Here is a 26,699-nt window from a genome sequence, read left to right on the forward strand (position 1 = left end):
TATGAACACTTTGCTTAGAATGGATTACAGCATTTTCCCAATGATGTTAAGCTAAGTGACCTGTAGATCCCTGTTTTTTCTCTCTCTTCTTACTTTGGTCAGATTTGTGACCAAATGATCAAGCGTGAATATTCAAACATTTTGAGAAAAATTGAAAACGTTGTAAGTACATTCCCCAACTCATTCTGATTCAATATTTAATGCTCTGCTATTTTGTTTTGTTTTTGTCTTTTATTCTGAAAATATTTGTTGAATTCCTCTGCATTTACTTTCATCTTGTGACAATTTCTCCAGGCTTTGCTTTTGAAGGGCTAACATTTACCATAGATATTCTCTTCAATTTCATAGATAATTCTGACAATCTGCTCTATGTTCTTAACAGGTATACGCTTGTATAATACATTCTATGTTTGATATCTTTATCAATTTTGGCCACTTTCTGCTGCTTTCTAAAATTCTCCTAATCCCCTGTCTTAGTACTATCCCTCAAACATTAAATGCAACTTATGTAATGCTATTATTAGGCTTTTAGTTTGCATAAGACCAACCCATTTTCTCACAACGTTTTTGTAACTCAATGAAACAGATATTTGGAGGGGGTTCAGAAAGGATTTACAAGAATGTTGCCAGAAATGGTAATGTTTGAGTTATGAAGAAAGGCTGAATAGACTAGGACATTTTTCCACTGGAGTGTAGGAAGTTGAGGGGTGAACTTATAGATGTTTATAAAATCATGCGGGACATAGATAATGTGAAAGCAAAGGTGTTTTCCCCAGAGTGGGGGAGTTCAAAACTAGGGTGCACACTTTTAAGGTGAGAGGAGAAAGATTTAAAAAGGACATGAGGAGTAACTGTTTTACACAGAGAGAGGTTTGCATGTGGAACGAACCTACAGAGGAAGTGGGTGGATGCAGGTACAGTTACAATATTTAAAAGACATTTGGATGGGAAACATTTTGAGGGGTATGGCCAAACACAGGCAAATGGAACTAGTTTGGTTTGGGGAAATGGACTGGTTGGACCAAGTATCTTTTTCAATGCTGTATGACTCTATGACTCTAATTTTGAAATAGTTTGAAATACTTGTTATGGACTGTCATGCTTTTTATCAAATTTTCCCATCTAGCATGAACAACATGCTCCTCACACGTATGTAATTAGTTTAAGTTTAATACTTTAGTTTTATACAGACTTATGTATGTCACTTCCACTTGTAATAAAAAGAATGTATCCATGATCATTCATCTCTAGACAATCTTTTAGTAAGTGATCATTCATTAACTGATTAAGGGCTCCTGCCCAAAACATTGATTTTCCTGCACCTCGAATGCTGCCTGACCTGCTGTGCTTTTCCAGCACCACTCTAATCTTGACTCCCATCATCCATTAACAGTCTTGCATTGCACAAGCTTTATAATAATCTTTTTCTAGGTTGGTCCGCTAACCTGGCCTTTGAGGAAATGAGTTCAAATGCATTCAGTAACTCATCCTGAAATCTGTTTGTGTCAATTTGACTTGTATAATCTAGATGGAGTTTAAAGATCTCCATTACAGTATCATTTCTTTTTATTATAAGCTTTTCTTATTTTCTGATCAAGATACTGTCCAACTATATAGCCACTGCTAGGGACCTTTAAACAATCCAATGAGTGTTTTCTGACTCTTATTTCTTGTCTCCACCCATACTGGTTCCTTTCCTGATCTGCTCAGCCAACGCTCTTGCTCTCTCACATCTTTGTGGTTTTATTATTAGCCTGCTCCTCCTTACTAGTTTTATTTATCTTTGTGAAATGCTAAATCCCCTGGAATTAACACTTAGTTAGCTCCCAACATTTTTCACCATGCTCCATGACTCTGAAGTAGGTATTAGATCGATAATAGTGTTTCTACCAACAGTGAAGTGTAAAGTGAAAGTGAGTTTTTGAATTTCACAACCATTGTTGCACTGTGAACATCTTGAATCAGCTCCAGAACAAAGAGCAGGGAGAGTCGATTCTGGATGTTTCTAACATATTATTCTCTTCTTCCTTCCCAATAAGTGCTTCTGGAAGTTAAGACAGTGGGATCAATTATGCAAAGCATTTCCTGCTAAAATTTAAAGCATGCATCCAACTAGATAAGATCCTGCAATATTCACTGTATGTATCTTCCTAAAAGGATCTGCAGGCACAGATTTAAGGACAAAGCAACCTGGTAGTTTGGAAGTCCGCAGAATGAAATAAACAGTCTTCCTATAAACCCACACATCCACCCTCACTCATCCAATTCTAGCTGTGAATCTCCAATCCTCCACCAGCCCCACCAGTCAACTGAGGAAGTTGGTCACAGTGTGTGACAAGTTGGTTTAATCGCTGCGCCTGTCTGAACTCCAATCTAATCAGTGAAATGATAAACACCAGGAAATGTCTGCTTTATATTTTTAATGTGATCCACAGAATACAAGATAACAACATATACCAAAGGACAGAACATTTACAAATTATCTCTCAGTTACAGTAAAATTTACAGATAGGAACCCCAGGTCCCTTCACTCCTATTAATGAACAAATAAAGTACAATTGATAACATTTTCTGTAATATGAATGAGGTCTTCTTGTGTTCAAATCAAGCTCAGCTTTTCAGAAGTTGCTTTCCTGGTTAGGATCTTGAATCATCATTTTGTTCCTGGAATGAACACAATCATGGTCATGCTCATTTTCAGATGAATTGAGTTCAGTATGAGTTTAGTGTGTTATGATCATGATCGAGAGACAATTCTCTGACACAAAGGTCTGGTTTATACTTACGTTTGATGACACATCAAGCAATGTTTCTGTTGACTTGCTGTTCCACTGTTAAAAACAAATTAAGATTCGTCTGCTTATTAAAGGGAATCATATCTTTCTTCTGTTATTGAGCATTGAAATTGTCTTTGGACCAAAGGTTCCTCTGATTATTAAGCCATTAGTGAGGAAATGTTATTGGTTTAAATTTACAAGGTTGACGCATGCATTATTTAAAAATACAGAGCTGTTCCACGCTTTAGTACAATGCAATTGAATCCAAATTTCAACAGCTTATTTGTGTTGATAATATAAACAACATATATTGTCAGACTATACTCACATCTAGAGAATCCTCCATTGATGTTTCTGTTGATTTGCCTCTCACCTGGAATATGCAGATTTATGTATTTAGTACTTTCTAAATAATCTTCATTTTTAGATTCAGCTCTAAAACAGCAGTTTAAATTATATCAAATTGTAAATAAGGTTTTACACCTGTGTTAAAATATTCAGATTACTATGTTTACATAAGGAATTCATGAGTTGTTTTGTAATTAACATTGAATATTGGAATTATCTTCATCACGGCTTCATTATAGTGCAGAATTAGGCAATTTGGCCCATTGTGTCTGAATCAGCTGTCTGAGTGAGCGTTGTGACTTAGTGTCATGTTCCTGTCTTTTCCCATAATACTAAACATATTTCTATTTGTTTCAATTGAACCTGTCTGCATCACATTTCCATGCAGTGTGTTCGAGACCACAACTACTCGTTGTGTGAAAACCTTTTTTATCTTATATCGTATTTGCATCTTTTTCAAATTACCTGATATCTCTGTTCTCTCATTCTTGATGCATTTATGACCAGGGAACAGTTTCTTTCCATCTAGTTGGTCCTAACCTGTTTTGATTTTGAAACCTTCTATCAAATTTCATTTTATAGTCTTCTCCTTTCCAAGGGAAACAGACTCAATTTCTACAATCCCATGATTCTATGAACTTCTCCAATCTATTTTCATAACTGAAGTTTCTCCTCCATGAAAACATTATTGGAAAACTCTTCCACACTCTCTCAAATACATACACATTCATGGTATGTATGGTAACCAGAACTGTATGTTGACGATCTCACTGTATGGCTTTTAAACCAAAGCTTTCATTGATTATTAAGCCAAAATGAAGAAATATTAACTCTTGCACCTTCTATTCTCTAGTCATCCATTTAATTTACTAAAAGCTCTGAGCTGACTTTATTGCGATGCAGTTAATTCCAAGTACACTTTTTTTGGATAAATCATTAAATGACAGAAGATCTCAGATGATACTCACATTTAGAGAATCCTCCAGTGAGGTTTCTGTTGACTTGCTGTTCACCTGAATTAAGATATGGTAGAAAACTTAGCATTTTGCAAATAATCTCGATTTTTAAAATTATCTCTAAACAGAATAGTTAAATTATATCAGATTATAAATCAGAAAGTGACAGCTCTTTTATGTTCAGAGTCTGGATTCAGTGATTCAGTGCTGGAGCAGAGAAATCCTTGCCAAACATTTCCTGTGCGCCCCAGACCCTTCTGCCCCAACGACAAACAACACACAGACAAACACAAAGTGGGACTATGGGGTCGATGGACAGACAAATGGGAGCTGACATTCTCCATTGATGACTATGTATTTTGTCAACACTGCTAGATAATTTATATTCAATTGGATGTGGAGAATGACAGCAATGTTGTCCTCATGAAACCATCATTTTCATCCCTCCAGTTATTGGAAACTTCTCCATGTTAGAAATCAACACCATCCACTTAACATCAATCCAACAACTGAAGTTGATAACTATCGGATGTTGTGAGAGTTAGCTCATTTGTTAGGTGGTGAGAGTTTGATGCGGAGCAATGCCAACAGGATAAGCTCAATCCTTGCGCCAATTAAGATAATTTTTGGAACCATGCCCCTCATGCTGCCCTATGGCACTAACCATCGTACACAACCCTCAGTTAATGAGCATGGTCCATGAAAAGCTAGCGAGATTAATATAAAATAATAAATACTCACATTGGGAGCATCCTCAAGGGATGTTTCTGTTGACTTGCCATTTGCCTGGAATAAAATATTCAGATTCATCAGGTTATTGCAGGGAATTAGTTTAATATTTTGTAACATATTTTGTGTTACTGAATTATAGTTAAGCGAATTAAATTTTAAATTAGTACTATAATATCACATAAAATGCAATAATATATTATTATAATATTATAACAGAAATTAATTTAACCCAAAGATTTCAGTGATTAATAAACCATAAATTAGGGTTTATTTATGCTTAAATTTATAGGTCATAGACATGCATTTAACTAAACGAAATACAACTACTGTCTCAGACTCTATTCTGATGCAGTTGAATCCAATTTTCGACAGTTTACATTTGTTGATAGTTATCTGACAAAAAAAATTAGATTATAATTACATCAGGAGATTCCTCCAGTGATGATTCAGTTGACTTGCTTTCCTCCTGGATTAAAATAATCAGATTGGAATGTTTAGCATTTTGAAATGTGGAGTCAACTCAAAACAAAATCATTCAATGTCTACAGGTTCCAAATGTGGAAGTGACTACACTTTGCGTTTCCAAGTTGACAGTCAATGGCTCAGTGCTTTACCCTTGTGAAAGGCGGTTAGCTTAGTTGGCTGGACAGCTGGTAAGTAACACCAACAACGTCGGCTCAATTCCTGTACTGCTGCAAACGACTCTCCTTCTCAAACTCTCCCCTTATCTGAGGTGTGGTGACCCTCAGACTAAAACCACCACCAGTTGTGTCTCTCGCGAACAAAGGAGCAGCCTATGATCTGCTAGGGCTATGGGTGGAGTGGAGGAATCCTTATTGAACATCTCAAATATAGTAATAATCAACACAATCTGTGGGACTGATGGATAATGAATGGAGGCTCTGAGTCTCCTATTGATTGAGATTCATTGTAAAAAATCTGCAGATCCATCTAGGAATGACAAATAATTAGTGTTTAGCATTGGTAAAATTGTAAGAGACACTGCTCTTCTAATGTCATTGCTTGTGCCTGTCCATCCCTATGGATTTCAGTTAATTTTGTCTTCAGGGAAGAACAAACTTTCTCTGTATTTGCGTTTTTGCATCAGACTGACTCCCCTGCCTTAGTATCTCAGACTAAAACAATTTGCTGTCTGATATTCCACTCTGACACATTTAGAACCTGGAGTTGAAGCATTTTTATGAATATTTCTGATCAATAAGTAAATAATCTGACAGATTTCTAGTTTATACTCACATTAAATGATTCCTCGTTTAACATCTCCCTTGACTTAGTTTTGACCTGTGATGAAAAGTGAATATTTCTCTATTTAGCACAGCAAACCAATGAGAAATGTAAGTTATCTGCAGTATTAAAAATCTCAAGAAGTGGATAGGTATATTTATGAGATTACCTCATAGCTGCTTTCACTTGACTCTGAAACGTCGCTGTTGCTGTCAACAGTCTTCAAGCCTCGACACTCCACAACAACATCGACGACCTCATCAGCAAAATATTCAACACGGCTTTTGCACAAACCTTTCTCCTGTCAAAGCAGAATTGATTAAAATTACACTCAGTAAATCCTATGATGCAACTCCCCCTCAGTACACTTGCTGGTTTGGGTGTGATAATGTGATTTTCAAACTTACCGCGGTGTTTCTGGGGCGGAAGTAACAGCTGGCGTCATCAAACTCTAGTCCAGAATTCTTGGAGCAGACAGTTTCTTTCGCAGAGAATGTTAAATCCACATTGTACGACAGTTTTCCAGTGCGATGAATCTAATGAGGGAATCAGTTTGTCATTATCTGACTGCATCTAATGTCATTCAACCCTGCCTAAAAACCTGTTTCACGCATTCGTTTTGTCTCGACCTCACTATACTATTATTCCCTTAGCTGACCTCCCACATCTTCCATTCCTAAAATTGAGGTCAATCAGAATTCTGGTGCCAGTACCTAACTGAAATCCAGTTCAATTTATCCCAATGCTCATTGTCTTACATTAAATACTAGCTAAGCAGCACCTTGAGTGTAAAATTACTATCTACTTTCAAATGTCTGCACAGTATCATCTCTCCCAACCTCCAAACTGATTCACCAGCCTAAGTGTAATATTACATTCTGCTCCTGTTTAATAATCAGTACTAAACTGCACTCAGTAATATTCTTGTAGAGTTTAGAGTGTGAAACAGACTGAGGCCAGGCCACACTTACATCCTTCACCCTTCTCCTGGTTATCCCACACAGATTGCTGGTCTCGGTGATTTGGTTCAGTTTTATAACAGACGCTCTCAAAGCATCCTTAGGGCTCGGTATTCCTGTCGATAGAGAAAAGGATAAGTTGTACAAAACATTACAGAACTCTTCAGCGAATTATTTTCCACCTCGGTGATATCTGAGTGAGTGAACCTCATTGGCAATAACTCGTTGCTTGATGAGGAGCCGCTCTCTCTCTGGGACCTACCTGAGCAGTGGACAATCTGCACTGCAGCAATGGTGAGGAGGAAGGCTTTCATTCTGCCTCTTGTGTGATCAGCTGGCTGCTTTCTCAGAGTAAAGGAGCTGCTTCTCTCTCTTGCTCTGCCCTTTCCTTGCTGCATTCAGTTTTTATATCCTGCACCCCTACCACATTCAAACACTGACTCATATTTACTCAGTTTTGGTGGTTCTGGACAGGGGAAGCTGTTGCCAAGAGGTTCAAATATGGGCAGAGCTTCCTCCCAGTAACGTCATCATGTTTAGATTTAGTGAGATCAGAGGTTCCTCCTCAGAATGTGGAATAATCAAATGACAGAGCACAGGAACTGGTCATCTCTAAGTGTACAAAGGCACCTTCAATCCAATGTGAATTGCTCATAGAGCTGAGCTTCCGATTATATATCTGTGCCATTACTAAAATTGCCTGTTTCCATCTCTGTAACATTGCCCAATTTTACCCACGCATTACCTCATCCGCTCCTGAAACCTGAATTGTGCATTTGTTACCTCTGGACATCATTATTCAAACATTCTCTTCACTGACATCTCACTTCTTTTTTCCCAAACCCGAAATCATTCTGAATTTTCCTGCCTAGCACCTAACACATGTCAAGTTCCGTTCACCCTCTCTTTTACTTCCTTACTTTGGCTTTCAGTTAAGCAACGCATAATTTTCAAATTACTATCCATATTTTCAAATCCTTGCTTGGTTTCAGCTTTCCCTATCTCTCTGCTCTCTTCAGCCTCCAGATTTCCGCAATTCTTTTCTCTTGGCCTCTTGAGCCTGCCAGGTTTAAATTGCTGCACCATTTAATATAGTGATGTTATCTGCCTGGAAAATAAGCTCTAAGATTCCCTCCCTCTGTCTCACTTTCAGCCTTTAGGATTCTATGTCAACTCCATGTCTTTGAACATGCTTTTGGCCACTTGGATGCCTTTACAGGATAGTTGATCAAGATGGTCTGAAGCAGCCTGCAAATTTTGTTAAGTTATGGGTACTGCATGAATATAAATTGTTGAATTATTCTAATGTCATCAGTTACCAACACTCTGGATTGCCCTGGACTATCCTAGTTTTGGTGTGACATGCTGGCAAAATGGTTAGCACTGCTGCCTCACAGTGCCAAGGACCCAGGTTCAATTCCATTCTTGGGCAACTGTCTGTGCGGAATTTGCAGATTCTCCCTGTGTCTGTGCGGGTTTCCCCTGGGTGCTCTAGCTTCCTCCCACAGTCACGGGTAGGTGGAGTGGCTATGCTAAATTGCCCATAGTCTGCAAGGATGTGTGGATTAGGAGAGTGTGCGGACTGGAGGTCAGAGTTGAGAGTGTGGTGCTGGAAAAGCACAGCAGGTCAGGTAGTACCTGGAGAGCAGGGAAATTGACATTTTGGGCAAAAGCCCTTCATCAGAAATGATTAGCCATGGGAAATGTGAGGTTATGGGGAATGGATGGTTCTTGGTGGGATGCTGTTCGGATTGGGTGTACTGACTCATAGTCATTGAGTGTTAGGGCTCAGAAATAGACCCTTTGGTCCAACTAGTCTATGCTGAACATAATCCCAAACTAAAGTAGAGCTGCCTGATCCTGGCCCATATCTGTCCATGCCTTTCCTATTCATGTATCTATCCAAATGTCTTTTAAACATTGTAATAGTACCCATATCCACCACTTCCTCGGTAAGTCCATTTAACAAGCGAACCACCCTACGTGTAAAATAATTTGCCTCTTATGTCGTTTTTAAATCTCTCTCCTCATGAATCAAATGGCCTCTATCTGCACTGTAAGGATTCTATGATTCATAATCAATAACTGGGAAATTTATGTGCATGACCTCAGAAAAGTTAGTAGTTACAGTTCCTCAATAGATTCAATCTGTTAAAACAAAGGGTAGGGTCTTAGTGGCTACCCTAAAGTAGGCACATGAAATATTTGCCGTGCCATTGTCCAGATCCCTGGTGACAATTGGAATCAGCTCCAACAGTTTTCCCTCCACTCCAATGCCATTTCCTGTCCCCAACTACAATAATTAATATCCAACATTTCTCCTCTCCCTAAGATCCCCTATAGGTAGAGGTGGGATCACTAATCCCCTGCTTCCTTGGCTTAACTACGGTGCCCACTGTGCTTGGCAGAACTGCTCCGGAGCAGCCGGCCACTGATTGGCCAGCGGATAATTAAGGCCAGTCAGGTGAAGGTTGAAAGCAGAGGGAGCAAGTGAAATTAATTCTTTAATCTGTTCTGTTGGAATCACTTCTTCCTAAATCAGTCAGTGATGCAGCTATTTTTCTATTCCCTCAAGGGATGTGGACATCTTTGGCAAGGCTAGAAATGTTATTATTGCTGATCTTCACTAAACCCCTAACATAAACCACCCCCATGTTCAATATAATCAAATGGTCAGGTGCTTGAATTGCAGAATGCTTTTGACCAGTGGTCACAATGTGGGGGTGATTTGCATCCTAATTTTGCGTGACTGTGTTCACAAATGGGAACTTTGATAAAGGTTTGTTCACTTTACGAATCTAGGTCATTGGAGCATCTATAGCCTATGCTACTTCAATGAAGGAGCTATGGAGAAAAATTGCTGCAGTGAGCAGGCTTCTTTGCGATGTGTCCCTAACAACAGAAACTATTCAGCTCCATCACGCGTAGGAGCTGCAGAGAGAGATTTGATTTGGCCTGGGGACTATTGACTGTGGTGTAGATATCTGTGGTTAGGCTTCCTGCCTCCTGAGTTGGGGTTTGTGTGGGAGGGGGAGGAGGGAGGAACAGTAGCAAATAGAGAAACATTTGGGATAAACTAACATTAAATTAAGGAAAGATAAATTCCATAGGGAAACAGGTGTCAAAATCTGAACTAAATCATTCATTATATTGGTTAATAATGTGACTGTAAATGATTATTAAAATAGGAAAAGTTACCAAATTTGGCAGATTGAAATATTTTTTAATATAGTGACGAATTTGCTAGTGAATGTTAACTGTTGCTAATTTAATTGAAGTTAGTACATAATTAGACAAAAATGTACTCAGCACCAACTGCTATTCGTGTTTAATCTTTAATATGAAGAATTCTGAGTTTAGGGTGTAGGTTTGCTCGCTGAGCTGTAGGTTTGATATCCAGACGTTTCATTACCTAGCTAGGTAACATCATCAGTGGCGACCTCCAAGTGAAGCGAAGCTGTTGTCTCCTGCTTTCTATTTATATCTTTCTCCTGGATGGCGTTCCTGGGGTTTGTGATGATGTCATTTCCTGTTCATTTTCTGAGGGGTTGATAGATGGTATCTTGGTTACTGTTAAACAATATTTATGGATAAAATGTACGTGATGGTGAGGCAGCATGCTCTGCATTGTACAGGTTCCTATGCCCGAACACAATATTAGCAAATGAGTGCCAATATCACAGCTGGTAGCCAGTTAGCCTCAACTTCTGAAAAGTTCAGATCATCAGTAACCAGGGGACAAAGGCTTACATTACCTTCTGGGAATATCATAGTCCTTGCATTGTATAGAGAGTACCGTCAGAACCAGAACCATAGTTGCAAAATCTATGGCAACCTGCTATTGAAACTCATTACATCTGAGATGGTACTAATGACCTCCCCCACCGTAAAACAACCTCCGCCCCGCTCCCCAGGCCCCAGTTATCTATTACTACATACAGAACTATAGATGTTGATCAGTTGCATGAAAGTCATCCCAATAACTAAAGTGACTCAAGTGGGAGCCCTGCTTGCATGACTAATACTGCTGGGTTTTGAACAGTTTTAATTATAAGCTATGACTTATTTCTTTAGCTTGCATTCTGCATTGATTAAGTTAACTGGGTGCTCCGGTTTCCTCACTATCCAAAGATGTGCAGGTTAGGTGAATTGGCTATGCTAATTGCTCATAGTGTTCCGGGATGTATAGGTAGGTGTATTAGTCAGGGGGAAATGTAGAGTAATAGGATAGGGGACTAGGTCTGGGTGGGTTATTATTCCAAGGGTTGGTTGGATTTGTTGGGCTGAATGGTCTGTTTCCACACTGTAGGGATTCTATGATCCTATGATTAACAACCGAACAGCTCCAGCCTACCCCCAGTTTCAAACTCTCTTGATCTCTTACTCCTGGAAAGAATCCTATACTTTGCCTGAAAAGTGAAATAATTTCCCAATACACCGAGATTGTATTGTAGCACCTTCAACTTCAATCCACCTGTATATGAAATGCCATGAATAGGAATTCTGGCAGAGAGCAAATGTAAAGCTCCACTGAACATTTGGGGCTGCACGGAGATTCGGTGATTAGTGCTGCTGTCTCACAATGGCAGGGACCTGGGTTCAATTCCAGCCTTGGGTGACTGTATGTATGGAGTTTGCTCGTTCTCCCTGTGTCTGCATGGATTTCGATCCACAGTCCAAAGATTGCCCCATAGAGTCCAGGGATGTGTAGGCTTAGTATATTAGCCATGGAAAATGCAGAGTTATAGGGAAGGGATGTAGGTCTGGGTGGGATGCTCTACAGAGGGGCAGTGTGGACTTGATATACTCAATGACCTGCTTCAACATTATAGGGATGCTATGATTTACTGACTGAACGTTAATGCACATGACTGATGACATTATCTTATATTTCTAAGTACATTTGTAATTCCCTGCCTTTTTTTCTCTCTCTTGCTTGCCTGTATGCTTGTGTGTCTGAATTTGTGTTGTGAGCCATTTCCCTAAGATTGGAATTGAATAATAAAACCTGCTTTGTCTTAACCCTAAAGGACTTGCTGTGAATTAGTTTTAAATTGGACTTCACAAATAGGTTTTGGGGAAACACACAGTCACTTATTTTTAACAGTTAAAAGAAATAAGAAATAAAGTTAGAAGTCACCCCTGTTATGGACAGGAGAACAAAAAAATTAAATTCACTTCTCCCTCTTTTTCCTGACAATAGATGCATATCATGTTTCTTCATTAATTCTGCTGGTCACACAAACTTGTATCACTGTAGGAGCAGATCCCTCAAATCTAGAAAAGTATGAGCGGGGTCTTGATGTACAGCAAGCAGAGCCAAAGATACTTGTCCAATTAGGCTTCTTGAAATTATGAAATATAGTCCAATAGTGACATGTTATCAGGCTTCTCACTACTTTCCTGCCTGCCCCCTACCCAACTCCCCAACCCCACCTCTCCCACTGAGTGTATCTCCTGTATAAACATCACTGCAGAAGAAAGAGCCTTATTTTGTTCTCCACAAAGGGTCATTAAGCTGACTTTCCTCTTGGAAAAGCTGAACGAGTTCTTCATAAACTTAATTCAATCTACTTAGCCTGAAACTTCATTCGGCAGAGAAAACTGTGGTGAAGATATTGTTGTCCAAATGTCTTTCAGTGAGAGCTCTGGTTCCCAGAAAGATTGACATCAATCTTCACAAAATGAATTGGTATGAAGTGCACTTTTAAGTGGGTTGAATGGCTGGTTGTGCTGTAGAAACCAGAGGACACAGCTTAAAAATACGGGATAGACCATTTAGGACAGAGATGAGGAGAAACTTCTTCACCCAGAGAGTGGTGGCTGTGTGGAATGCTCTGTCCCAGAGGGCAGTGGAGGCCCAGTCTCTGGATTAATTTAAGAAAGAGTTGGATAGAGCCCTCAAGGATAGTGGAATCAAGGGTTATGGAGATAAAGCAGGAACAGGATACTGATTAAGGATGATCAGCCATGATCATATTGAATGGTGGTGCAGGCTCAAAGGGCAGAATGGCCTACCTCTGCACCTATTGTCTATTGAAAGTTCAACTGAATGCATGCTTATGAACTTAACAGGGGTTTGTCCTGAATAGTTGGTAAGACATCATTAGTTCCTTGATAACTTAATTATTGTTATTGTGTTGCCTCAAAAGACTCGTGGGTGAAGCAGTGATGCACCCCCTGTGACAGCTTAAATCTGGATATTGCTATCTTATGGGCAGAGATGTAAACTGTAAAGTCAGTCTGAGCTATCAGACAGGATGATAATGATTGGTTCTGGACTGAGGAAAAGTAGAGTGTCCAAATTCCTGACATTTAAGTTGACTTTGACCAAAAAGTCTGGCCCAGATCAATATCTTCTCCTGTAGGGTCAACAATATTGATTTGATCAAAGAATCCTGCAACTTCCAAGTCTTTTCCTTGTTCAACTTACTTAATTCTTCATTGTTCTGATGGCCATCTGTATGATTTATTTTTAAGAGATGATTTTAGAGTGATAGAGTTATAGAGATGTACAACACAGAAACAGACCCTTCAGCCCAACTCGTCCCTGCTGACCCGATATCCTAACCTAATCTAGTCCTGTTTGCCAGCACTTGGCCCATATCCCTCTAAACCTTTCCTATTCATATACCCATCCAGATGTTGTAATTGTACCAGCCTCCTCCACTTCCTCTGGCAGCTCATTCCATACACACACCACCCACTGCATGAAAAAGTTGCCCCTTAGGTCCCTTTTAAATTTTCCCCCCTCTCACCTTGAACTGGAATCCCCCACCCCAAGGAAAAGACCTTGTCTATTTACCTTCTTCATGCCCTTCATGATTTTATAAACCTCAATAAGGTCATCCCTCAGCCTCCAAAGCTCTAAGGAAAGCTACACCGCCAAACGTTCTAATGGGCCTTTCACTTAACGATCCAAATTTGCATGAATTAGTGACACAATATAAATCTTCAATGGAATGTTCCAAACCCACTAGCTGCTGTAACGGTGTTTGGATTGTGCATGTTCAGTAATGAGATCTGTGGAACAAAAAAATAGACTCTGAAGGCCACAAGGACTGAAGGAAAGTCTGCTGGGGTTTCACAAGATTACAATAGTGCATTGAGAGATAAAGTTCTCATCAGCTCTTGGAAGAATTGTGGTGGGTTGTGACACTGTGCTGGCATGGAAAAGTACTGACCTGGAGGAGTTGGAGATCTGAGGTTGTTCTGTACCTGTGGGGATGCCACTTCCACAACGCCCATCTCAGTGCTTGCATTGGTCCTTTCATAGAATCAGAGGTCTATGACCCAGCCCAGAGATGCTGCCGCCTCAGAGGATGCCTCACTTTCCCTCACTTCTGGTATGTCTTCAAATACTTTACCTTACTTCAGTTGAATCTTCAACTCAGGAATGCATCTAGGTATTTTCTTCCCATTTGGTTGTTCAATCGTAACTAATGGTCACTATTGTTCCCTCATGTATCTTCAAGTTCCTCTGAGAGAAAGGTTGTCCACCTTGGACTTGTATCTCCACTACTGCTAACACATTGCGTTTCTGCTCTCTACATAAAGCTCAGGCCAGACTTCTTGGTACCTGTTAAATAGTGTTAATTGATGGACTGTACATGATGGTAAGGCTACAGCAGTTAACTCTGTGCTGTACAAGTTCCTATAACGTAGGAGAGTACAACTGAGAACACAATTCATTTCAAGATATATTAATTTAACTTTATCTGTACTCTATCTATTTCAGTCTTAAAGTTCAATACAGTCTACAGTGTTTAATTGTCTGTTAGCTGTTGACTGCTCATTGTGTTTGGTTAATTCAGCCTGGAGTGGTAAATCAAAAGCAAAACCAATTAAACTGAGGCAAGCAGATGGAAACATGACAGCAGACATTTTAGACCATTAAATAAAATTCTGCTCAGATATATAACCTGGAGTGTGCCACTTTTACATATCTGCAAAGCAGAAAACATAACTGATCCAACACCAGAACACTTTGAAGAAGAGAGTTCCTGGATTTTATTAACTTTTTTATTGAGAAAGTGATTCCTGATTCTGCACCTGAACAGTTCTCTGTAATTTAATGATTTGACTACATTTTATCACAGCCCAGAGAAAATAATTTCGCTGTATCCAACCAAGCAAATCTCTTTATCACATTAACTGCCTCAATCTGATCACTCCTCAGTCCTCTATACACCAGAGAACATAACCTACCTCTCCTGGCACAAGCTTTATATTTCAGCTGTACCTTTATGTTGAGCATTAATATGGGAGAGTTAAAAATAAAATAAACGTAAATAGACTGGAGTTGGTGATGGTGGATATCAGAGCTCCACTGTATTCCAAAGTACATATCCTATGTTTTCTGAACTTGCTCTTCCTATTTTCCCATCTGTAAACCCCAGGCAGATAGAAAATTGGGAAAGGTATAAAATTTAATTCAGTTTAATAATCACAGATTTAAGAATGCATACAGTGTGGAAAAAGATCAGTTGGCCCATCAAGTCTGCACTGGCCCTCCAAAGAGCATTACACACAGACCCAGCACCCTCACCCTGTCCATGTAACCCCGCATTTCCAATGGCTAACCCACCTAGCCAACCTAGCTGGACACCATGCCAATTTAGCATGGCCAATCCACTTAACCTGCACACCTTTGGATTGTGGGAAGAAACTTGAGCACCCGGAGGAAGCCCATGCAGACATGGGGAGAATGTGCAAACTCCACGCAGACAGTGCTAACCACTGAGCCACAGTGCCACCCCAGGGCAATGTATTACCTGAGGAGGTCACACATGCTCATTGCAGGCAGCCATTGTTGATCCATCTTTATTGACATATCCAAAACAGAGAAGGCAGTGAAGAGAATAATATAACAGACTGCTAAATTTTGCAATGAGAATGAATTGCTGTTGAGTAACAATGAACATTGTTGCCTAGGTGAGTGTTGAGAATGAGGCTATCAAATTGTTAAATGAATGGACATCCTCTCAAACCCTAGGACTGACTCTGAAAAATCTCATAGGTTTTTGGGACCTTTCACAAGATGCACAGTCAATAACTAAACCCTCAGTGACTAATATTGACATTGGCTAAGATTCTACTCTCAGTGGGAGTAAATGGCCTTGCGCCAGGATAAGCTATCACTTGCTGATGATGAATTAATTCAATCTCAAGAGAAGGAAAGGGGCACTCAGATCAGAGATTAATGGTTGCTTAAAAACAATTCTCTTTTCTCTTTCCTTTATCCATATTAAGGTTTACAATCAGGAAAAGGTCACGTTTGGAAAAACTTAGTCAGTTATCTGTACTGCATTGATGTGTGAATAATCATCCTTGAGTTAGAAACATATTGGATTGGATGATATTTGTGAAGTGAAGAAGCTTTTTCTGAAGGCTCTATTAGATAGCTGCTGAAGGAGATCAAGGAGTAGCATCGCTGGCAGAAATGCAAAACTATTTCAATTTCAATGATTCAGCAACAAAGTGATCCTTTATTTAAGAAAGGTTGAAAGGACAAGCCCGAGGAACTACAGGTCAGTGATTCTGACATCAGTGGTGGGAAAGTTGTTGGAGAGGGATTCTGAGAGGTAGGATTTACTTGCATTTTTAAGAGACATAGACTAATTAGGGATAGTCAGCATGGCTTTGTCCATGGGAAGTCATGTCTCGCAAGCTTGATTGAGTTTCTTGAGGATGTGACCAAAAGGATAAATGAGTGCAGGGAGGTAGTTGTTGTCTACATGGACTTTAATAAAGGTGCCACATGATAGACTGGTAGGGAAAGTTAGATCACATGGAATTCAGGGAGAGCTTACCAATTGGATACAAAATTGACCTGAAGGTAGGAGACTGAGGGGGGTTAGTGGAGGCTTGATTTTTAGACTGGAAGCCTGTGACCAACAGTGTTCCACAGGGATCCGTACTGGGACCACTTTTGTTTGTCACTTACGTAAATGATTTTGGTGAAAATGTAGGAGGCATGGTTAGTAAGTTTGCAGATGATACAAAATTGGTGGTAATGTATAGTGGACAATAAAGAAGATAATCTAAGATATCAAAGGGATCTTGACCAATTGACCACTGGGCTGAGGAGTAACAGATGGAGTTCAATTTGGATAAATGAGAGGTTTTGCACTTTAGTTAAACAAACAAGGGCATGACTTATGCAGTTAATTGGTGGTGTTGCCCAATGGAAAAGTTTCAGGTATGTAGCTTTTTCAAAGTTGCATCACAAGTAATCAGGGTGGTTAAGAAGGGGACCTTAAGGCAGTTAAGAAAATGCTTACCTTCATTGGTCAGACCTTTGAGAATAGGAGTTGGAAGGTCATGTTGGGGCTGTACAAGACATTGGTGAGGCCACTTTTGGCATATTGTGTCCAGTTCTGGTAGCTCTGCTATAGAAGAATATTATTAAGTTGGAGATGGTGCAGAAAAGATTTACTACGAAGTTGCTGGGAATGAAGGATGTGAGATATAAGGAGAGGTTGGATAGACTGGGACATTTTACATTGGAGCATAGGAGATTGAGGGGTGACCTTATAGAGGTTTATAAAATTATGAGGGGCATAGATAAGGTGAATAGCAAAGGTCTTTTCTCTAGGGTGGAGAGTTCAAAACTAGAGGATATATTTTTAGGGCAAGAGAAGAAAGATTTAAATGAGGCATGCGGGTCACTTTTTCAGGCAGAGGGTGGTTTGTATGTGGAATAAACTGCCAGAGGAAGTGATTGATGCACATGCACTTGCAAAATTTAGAAGATAGTTGGACAACTACATGGATAGTAAAGGTTTAGTGCATTATAGTGCAGGTGGGATTATCTTAGCTTAGAAAACTTGGATGAGTTGGAGTGAAGGGTCTGTTTCTGTGCTGTCTGACTCTATGACTTTATCATCAAGAGTCTAATTGACATCAAACCGTGATTTATGTGGAAGAATAAAAAGACAAATTCATTCTGATGGAGAAGGGTCACTCAGGATAGGTTGAAGATGCTAGAGAATGAGATGCAAGCCACTATTCAGTTGTTGGGTTTCTCGGGGTGTCAAAAATATTCTATATTTGATGTTTGCTGTCATCATCACAGGGCAAAACTCAGGTCTTAAAGTGATTGTCTTGCAGGGCTTTGGCCTCTGCTGTATATTTTCCTTGTGGTCAGCATTAAAGGGTCATTCTTACAAACAATGCTTTGCTCCTAATAAATCAGTGTGTGAGCTTATGTACAAAACATCCGGGTATTGGAGCATTGCCCAGCCTGAGCTGAAACCTGTCCTGAGCTACAGAGCAGGTTAATACTTGATGCCAACACACACGTTAACATTAGAGAATAGAGCAGCTTGTACTGCTTTGACAGATATCATTCCCCCTCTTCTAGATATACCATGTAAGATGTGACACTTCGCTAACTTTACTAATGACAGTAAGGTGGAACTGTAACTCTTATTTACATGTCTTGGTACTAATTGACTGAAATTTACATGAACAATGACAAGACACAGCACTCAAATATAAAATTCACCTGGAGCAAGTCCCAGTCAAGTTTCAGGAGTAGCTTCTGATGACAATATTAGTCATAGTCAACTTCAAACATCGTCAATGCCCTTTCCTCTGAGACGATGGTCAAATTTTCTCAATATTTGATCATTGGGCTGATATGGAAGAAAGTAACTTAGAGGTTTATGCTCGCAAAGGCAGGTGTCACTTGCATTGGGGTTGAAAGATTATCTCAGACTGGTTAAATAAAGGCAAGAGAGACAACTGTCCTGAATGAACTGATTCCCATGTAGAATGGCGACAGACAATTTGCACATCAGCCAGAGTTCTGGCAGTCATGTGCGGCAGTAATTTCTGGGTAGGTTAATGTTTCTCATACTGGACCCTCTGGTCACATTTACAGAGTGTGGATTCTGGAAAATGCAAACTGAGTAATAAATGAAATCATGTCCACCAATAGAAACTGCTCCTGAAGGCGGCACGGTGGCACAGTGGTTAGCACTGCTGCCTCGCAGCGCCAGAGACCCGGGTTCAATTCCCGCCTCTGGCGACAGACTGTGTGGAGTTTGCACGTTCTCCCCGTGTCTGCGTGGGTTTCCTCCGGGTGCTCCGGTTTCCTCCCACAGTCCAAAGATGTGCAGGTCAGGTGAATTGGCCATGCTAAATTGCCCGTAACGTTAGGTAAGGGGTAAATGTAGGGGTATGGGTGGGTTGCGCTTCGGCGGGGCGGTGTGGACTTGTTGGGCTGAAGGGTCTGTTTCCACACTGTAAGTAATCTAATCTAATCTGAAGGGAAAAACAAACCAGTGGAATGCATTGAGAACGAAGGAGAAAACAGCCAAAAAAATGTAGGATCTTGAAGGGCCAGCACTGTGTTGGCAAGTTGAAGACAGAAATTCTCTTTTGGCCTGTGGCCAACTGAGAATTTACTGCTTGGTGTAAAAGTTTTCAAATGATTACTTTGACTCTGAGACTGGTGTCTCTTACAAACTGGGCTTTGTTAAAATCAAATGCACCTTCTTAACTCATTTCCAATAACTCAGAATTCACAACTATCACATGCTGCAAGAATTGACACCAAAAGCACATTTTCCGCAGATGGTATATGAAACACTCTAATGTCATCATCCAGGAATGATAGCTCCACTTTAATAAGATTTTGCTACGTTGTTAATTAACCAACTCCCAAGTCGGGATTTAAAACTGTGAAGTTCCAGTTCCCCAACAGCTAGCAGTTGACGTGAAGAATGTGGTCACAGTGTGTGACAGGTTGTTTTCAGCACGGTCTCTCTGGACTCCCACCCAAACAGCAAAATAACAAACAACTTTTAGAGAAACATCAGGAAATATTCTCTTTAAAATTTTAATATGGTCCACAGAGTACAAGACAATACACACCAAAAGGTCAAACATTTACAAACTATAGAATCTTCCAATTACAGTGAAATATACAATCAGGAAGTCCAGGTTTATATATGAACAAGTAAAGTACAATTGATAACATCTTGTTTAATTGGAGTGAGGTCTTGTGTTAACACCAAGCTTGGCTTTACAGAAGTTTCCTTGCTGGTTAGTGTCGAGATCCTGAATCACCACAGCATTCCTGGAATGAGCAGAATGAAGACAACGATCATATTCCGATAGACTGTGTTCAATGTTTTATTGTTATAGATGATCATGAACGAGAGACAATTCTTTGGTAGAAAATCGCAGTTTTATACTCACGTTTGAAACCTCCCGCAGTGACCAGTCTTTTGATTTGCTTGACACCTGTATTAAAAAAATCAGATTATTGATTTAATGCCAGGAATCAATGAATCATTTTGTTATTTTTCTAATCTATTAGACCCTTCTCTGAATAACATAATTCTATATTGTGACGTTTAAAATGACGATGCAATGTTAGCTCCTTCAATTTTGAAGTTGGAATTCAGACACTCAGTACTGGAGTGGACAACTCCTCATCAAGTATCTCTCACTCTCCAGCGCAGTGATAATCAATCCAGTTTTGGAACAGTGGTACTGTGGTATTGGTGGATACACTAATGGGGAATTAGATTGTTGATCAGTTTACATTTGCTGCATTCTCTCAAGAACACAGGAACTATTGAAAAACAGGAAGTGCTGGAGAACCTCAGCAGGTCTGGCAGCATCTTTGGAAAAAGAAACAGATTTAACGCTTCAAGGATAGTATGACTCTTCTTCAAAAGCCATGCTGGACTTAACATAGCATTTCTATTTCTTTCGCCACAGCCCCTGCCAGAGCTGCTGGGATTTGCCAGCACTTACTTTCAGAATCTGCATTGTTTTAACTTTGCACTGCAATAAATATCTGATAAATCTTGAACATCTAAAAGTTGATTCCATTACATTGTTCTAGTGTGAAATGATATTCACGAGAAAGCATAAGCATCTCTACTTAGGCTTCTCTCAAAATCCTTTGACTAGCACTGGAGAAGATTCAGCAAGATTCATGTGTTTGTCTTCCTTCCCCCTACTGAATCTGGGTGATACTAAATTCAATAAAAACACCACACAGTACTGTGACAGGCTCCACACTAAACAGAGAAATCCAATTTATTGTCGACAATAATGTTCTGGTGAAAATCCAGATATGTACTTACGTTTGTAGACTTTTGGACGAGAGGTTTTTCTGGCTTTCACCTGAATTTAAATAGAAATGTTTTAGTCCTGGAGTAGATTTGATGAAGCACTAGTTTTAGCATCACCACTAAATCAATAACCCAAAAAAAGATTAAATAATGAGATTTTAAATTGTTAGCTTTCTGTGATGCGGTGCAATGTTTCAGTGTGGAATGGCGAAAGCTTCACCAGATATATGGACAGTTCATGGTGGAACAAACATGAGTGCAGTCCTGGTACAGTATGGTCATTGGTCAAAGTATTAATGTAATAAAATGGACAGTGTTATGTTAACCTTAGATAATAAAGACTAATTATTTCCTTGAAGAGCAACAAGCAGTAATAATATTTCTGCGCAGACTTATAGCCAGGAGCGGCTCTGATCTTTGTTCCACTGCAACAAGGGATCGCCGAAGGAAGAGTTTGAAGATTTGAAATACAACTTTGAGTCGGACAAATCTGAGTCTGGGATAAAATGCAAAGTCAGAGATCCTATTGCCCTGGTGAGTTTAATGGTGAGGTTACCTCGATGCTGTTTTCACTGGACTCGAAGGATCCACTTCTGCTGTCAAACGTCTTCAACCCCCGACACTCCACGTCAACGTCAACAACCTCATCCGCAAAATATTCAACATGGCTCTTGCAAAATCCTTTCGTCTGTCAAATGCAATGGGAGAGTATTAAAGTTATTGATCACAATAGCTTTGGCAATCACTGAGGGAGTTTTCATAACATAATTCATTACACATTCTACTTTTTATTGTATCTCAACTAGAATGCACAACGCTTTCTACCATGTAGTCAGTAAAAATAGCCCTCTCTATGACATAAACCAAGTCATACAGTCTTTTCTATCAATATGCATCACTCTTTCTATATGATATATCGATAAACATGATCTCTAATTCAGGCCACAACGTCCTTCCTATGACATAAGATCCTTTCTGTGATATTAACATGATGGTTTGGATGTGACAATGTAATTGAGAACTTACTGCAGGCTTTTTGGTGCGGAAATAGCAGCTGGGATCATCAAATTCCAGTCCAGAATTCTTGGAGCAGACGGTTTCTTTCACAGAGAATGTTAAATCCACATTGTATGACAATTTCCCTGTGCGGTAAATCTAATGAGAGGAAAACAGTTCATGAGTGTCTGACTGTGTCTGGTGCTCTTACTCTGAGCTGATTCACCCACAGCTTAAATGTAATATAACATTCTGCTTCTGTTTAATAAGCTGTGTGGAACTACACTCTAATATTCTTGTAGAGTTTAGAGAGTGAAAAAGATTGAGACCAGGCCACACTTACATCCTTCACCCTTCTCCTGGTTATCCCACACAGATTGCTGGTCTCGGTGATTTGGTTCAGTTTTATAACAGACACTCTCAGAGCATCCTTAGGCCTTGGTATTCCTGTCGATAGAGAAAAGGATAAGTTGTACAAAACATTCCATAATTGTTCAACAAATTATTTTTCCACCTCGGTGATATCTGAGGGAGTGAACCTCAATGGCAATAACTCGTTGCTTGATGAAGAGTCACTCTCTCTGGGACCTACCTGAGCAGTGGACAATCTGCACTGCAGCAATGGTGAGGAGGAAGGCTTTCATTCTGCCTCTTGTGTGATCAGCTGGCTGCTTTCTCAGAGTAAAGGAGCTGCTTCTCTCTCTTGCTCTGCCCTTTCCTTGCTGCGTTCAGTCTTTATATCCTGTGCCTCCACCACAATCAAACACTGACTCATATTTACTCAGTTTGGTCCTGGGCAGGGGAAGCTGCTGCCAAGTGGCTGTAACATGGGCAGAGCTTCCTCCCAGTATCGTCACCGTGTTTAGGTTTGCTGGCAATGGGTTAGTTCAGAAATTTTTCAAGGCTCCTGTCCTTGTCACAGTGAGAAGATGTGACAAATGGTTATAAAGTTATATTCCTGAAATAATAATCTAAGCATTTTGTCGAATAGTCCTAGTTCAAGAGATCAAATCTCACTATAGCATCTGGGAACTTTTATGTTTGATTCATTGGTATATGTATTGAAACAATTATATTGTCTACAAATCCTTCAGGTTCACTCAAGTTCTTTTGAGATAGAGATCTAGTTCTCTGACCTACATGTGACTTCTGACCCACAGCAATGTGATTGGCACTTTACTTCCCATTGAAAGGGCATGAATGCAACTCACTGCTATCCTCTCAAGGTAATTCGAAATGTTGATCTTTCCAGTAATGCCCAAATCCTGGGAATCAAACAAAAAAGACAAATTTGTAGAAATTCACACTCCCTTCCCTGTAGTGAACAGAGATCTACAGAGACTGATTTTCATTTTATGTTAATGAAAATTGTAGTCGGTAAATAGCTTGTAACGCTGTATCTTGCAATAGATGGCACTCACTTAGGCTGAAATTGCATGCAGAAGACTCACCCAGCTACTTCAGGAAGATGGAATTCTAATGCTTTGATGTCCTGACAGTGTATGATAGTAATCAGGACAATTTCCTCACCAATGTCACAGAGAATGATAGGTTCCCATAGATCAGTTTGTTAATTTTATAAATATTTTTAAAGATTGGTTTCTATGCGGAATTTTACATTTTGTTCAAAGGAATAAAGAGGTCACACACTGCCTGGAAATCGAGAAACAGATTGTCATCTCCAAATGTAGATGGTAATCATGTTGTGAAATACTAAGTTTAGGCTTTTTTGGTGGAAGAATAGTTTTCTTGACTCCACACTGTGGCCTTTTGGTCGGTTGGGACACCCTCGAATGTAAAATAAAAGGCACGCAGTCTCTTCCTGTGAGGGCCACAGGAAACTTTTAGTTCCATTTGACAAATAATTATCAAATACTGTCATAGATATTGAAAGCCCTGAAAACATGGTGTTCCTTCATGGGTTTGTGACCAAAGGTGAAAGCCTAATGGTGACTCAAAAACATTCAGCCGGATAAGTATTAAATGGTTGGGTACGTTGGAATGTCACAATTAAATGGTGCAATGTAATGTAAATGCTTTTAGTGCAAAAATCCATCATAAGGATTTCTCCTGCAAAAGTAAGTTCTTCCTTTAGTTGACCTGCCTTGTGCAATTATTGTCAGGGATTACAGGAATTTTACAAATATCAACTATAATGCATTAAAAATGCAAGGAAATAGCATATTTTCCATTGCTGTCATATTTTGTGCTGTGATTCAAAACTGCTTGTTAAAAAGAAAAAGCCTTGATTTTACACATATATGGAAATCCTTGCCCATTTCCTGATAGCTCACCTGGTAGAGTAGAGTACTGTTGTGGAGCGGTTACTGATCATTATTAGGCCCCTGGTTTCCTTTCCTTTGATTGACAGGTATCCTGCTTCAAGTAGAAATGCAGTTCTGTCAGCTTCAAGCCCTGTAAGCTTCTCTTACGGAAGCTATAGACAATTTGAATGCTTGGTTTGATTTCAAAAGCTAAAATAGAAGGATATGCTGACAGAGATGGAAGTGAAGAAAGATTCAAGCGCGGTGCAAACACCAACATGTTCCTGTTGAAAGAGTGGCATCAAGCAGCCGGAGGAGCCAATGGGAATAGTTGGTAAACTCTTAACTTGCAGACATGGCACAAAGGAAGATGACTGTGGTTGCTGGATGTCAGTCATCTTTGCCAGGTAAAAACAAGGACTGCAAATGCTGGAAACCAGATTCTAGATGAGAGTGTTGCTGGAAAAGCACAGCAGTTCAGGCAGCATCCGAGGAGCAGGAAAAATCGATGTTTCGGGCAAAAGCCCTTCATCAGGAATAGAGGCAAAGTGCCTGCAGAGTGGATCTCTCCACCCTGAAGGCTCTCTGCCTCTATTCCCGATGAATGGCTTTTACCTGAAACGTCGATTTTCTTGCTCCTCGGATACTGCCTGAACTGATGTGCTTTTCCAGCACCACTCTAATCTAGAGTCAGTCATCTCTGCTCCAGGGCATCTATTCAGAAGTTCCTCAGAGTAGTATCCACAGCCCATCCATTTTCAGCTGCTTCATCAATGACCTTCCTTCCATCATAAGGTCAGAGGTGTGTATGTTCGTTGATGATTGCACAATGTTCAGCACCATTCGTGACTCCTCAGATATTGAACCAATGTGTACCCATTGGCAGTAAGAACTGGACATCCATTGGTCTGAAAATTGGCAAGCAGCATTCATGACAAGTTCAACAAGGGAGAAACTAACCATTTCCCTTGATGTTCAGTGGCATTACTATAGCTGAATTGCCACTGTCAATTTCCTGGGGGTTTCCATTGTCCAGAAGTAAACTGAAATAGCCATATAAATACTGTGATTACTGTGAACAGATCAGAGGCTGGTAATTCTGTAGCGAGTAACTCACCTCCCGGCTTCCCAATGATATTCTACAATCTACAAAATGTGAGTTCGGAATGTGATGAAACATTACCCACTTGCTTTAATGAATGCAGCTCCAGCAACATTCAAAAGGAATTGACACCACCCAGGACAAATCAGTCCAGTTGATTAGCACCCCATTGACCAAAATCAAAATTCACTTCCTTCACCACGGTTGCACAGTAACAGCTATGTTCATCATCTACAAGATGGACTGGAGTAATTCTCTCAGGCTCTTCTGACAGCACCTTCCAACGCCATAGCCACTACCACCTTGAATGACAAGGACAACACATACATGGGAACACCACCACCTCCAAAATCCCCTCTAAGCCACACACCATCCTGACTTGGAACAATGTTATGACTGTTGTGGGTACAAAATCCTGGAACCCCTCTGCCACCAGCCCCATTGGTCTACCTAGACTACAATGACTGTTGTAGCTCAAGAAAGGACACCACTGCCACCTTCTCCAGGGCAATTATGAATGGGCAATAAATGATGGCACTGCCCCCAGTGTCCACATTATATAACCAAATGGAAACAATAGACTGGAACTTATCACTCCTTTTCCTCTGTTACTCTATTCTTATATTAGATCAATCTGTCTGTCGATCTATCCATGCAGCACATAATTGCTGTGCCAAACATATTTTTTAGCTTCCCTTCAGGTTTAGTCAGTAGATGTTCTTCCACAATGTGAGTAAATGGGTAAACTGCACCACAGCAGCCTGGATGGTCTTGGTAAATCCCATGGTGTTGAATGGCTGCACAGAGGCCTTGAACAGTCCTTATATGAGTTAAAAGGGCCTACTCTTGCAGTGGGAGATCAACTCGGGTGGTGTAGTCTCTGATGAGAATGTGCTATCCCCTTCCAGTCATGCTACAAAATCTCAGCTTGGAGGGGTGGGTTGAGCCATATGGAATGGTGTGAGGGAAGGTGTACTACTGGTGGATTCAGGAGGGCATTGAATAAGGGGAAACATGGGTTTCAGTAAACCTTCTCCAGTTGCTTGCCTGTTATAAGTGCCCTGCTGACATGAGTGGGTGTGGAGATGTTTACCCTGGTCGGTGGAGCAAGGAGGAGGTAGTTTCAAGAATACCTATGATGATGCTCTTTTTTGAGTTGAGCTGCATACTGAAAAGTTTGTGTGAGCATTCTATGACCCAGAATTCTGCAGATGGGTACGTGAC

At 40.1% G+C, this 26,699-nt stretch overlaps 2 protein-coding genes across 2 annotated transcripts; both read right to left on the reverse strand.

Annotated features, from left to right (window-relative positions):
• Positions 1–2,405: 2,405 nt before the first annotated feature.
• Positions 2,406–7,406, reverse strand: LOC122551984 (secreted phosphoprotein 24-like). The gene is made up of 11 exons (XM_043694547.2): positions 7,280–7,406; positions 7,030–7,133; positions 6,466–6,594; positions 6,228–6,359; positions 6,071–6,115; positions 5,235–5,279; positions 4,823–4,867; positions 4,094–4,138; positions 3,106–3,150; positions 2,787–2,831; positions 2,406–2,664 (listed from the first exon to the last, which is right to left on the reverse strand). Exons 1-11 carry the CDS (start codon positions 7,329–7,331, stop codon positions 2,638–2,640), a joined length of 714 nt encoding a protein of 237 aa, XP_043550482.2. The 5' UTR covers positions 7,332–7,406; the 3' UTR covers positions 2,406–2,637.
• A 12,444-nt stretch (positions 7,407–19,850) lies between these two features.
• On the reverse strand, positions 19,851–22,832 carry LOC122551985 (secreted phosphoprotein 24-like). The gene is made up of 7 exons (XM_043694548.2): positions 22,702–22,832; positions 22,453–22,556; positions 22,140–22,268; positions 21,670–21,801; positions 21,126–21,165; positions 20,227–20,271; positions 19,851–20,104 (listed from the first exon to the last, which is right to left on the reverse strand). The coding sequence occupies exons 1-7, from the start codon at positions 22,751–22,753 to the stop codon at positions 20,091–20,093; spliced, it is 516 nt and encodes a 171-aa protein (XP_043550483.1). The 5' UTR covers positions 22,754–22,832; the 3' UTR covers positions 19,851–20,090.
• Positions 22,833–26,699: the final 3,867 nt, after the last annotated feature.

This window comes from Chiloscyllium plagiosum, unplaced genomic scaffold, assembly GCF_037043375.1.
Source record: "Chiloscyllium plagiosum isolate Xiang-an unplaced genomic scaffold, Cpla_swu_hap1 HiC_scaffold_7, whole genome shotgun sequence".
Lineage (NCBI taxonomy): Eukaryota > Metazoa > Chordata > Chondrichthyes > Orectolobiformes > Hemiscylliidae > Chiloscyllium > Chiloscyllium plagiosum.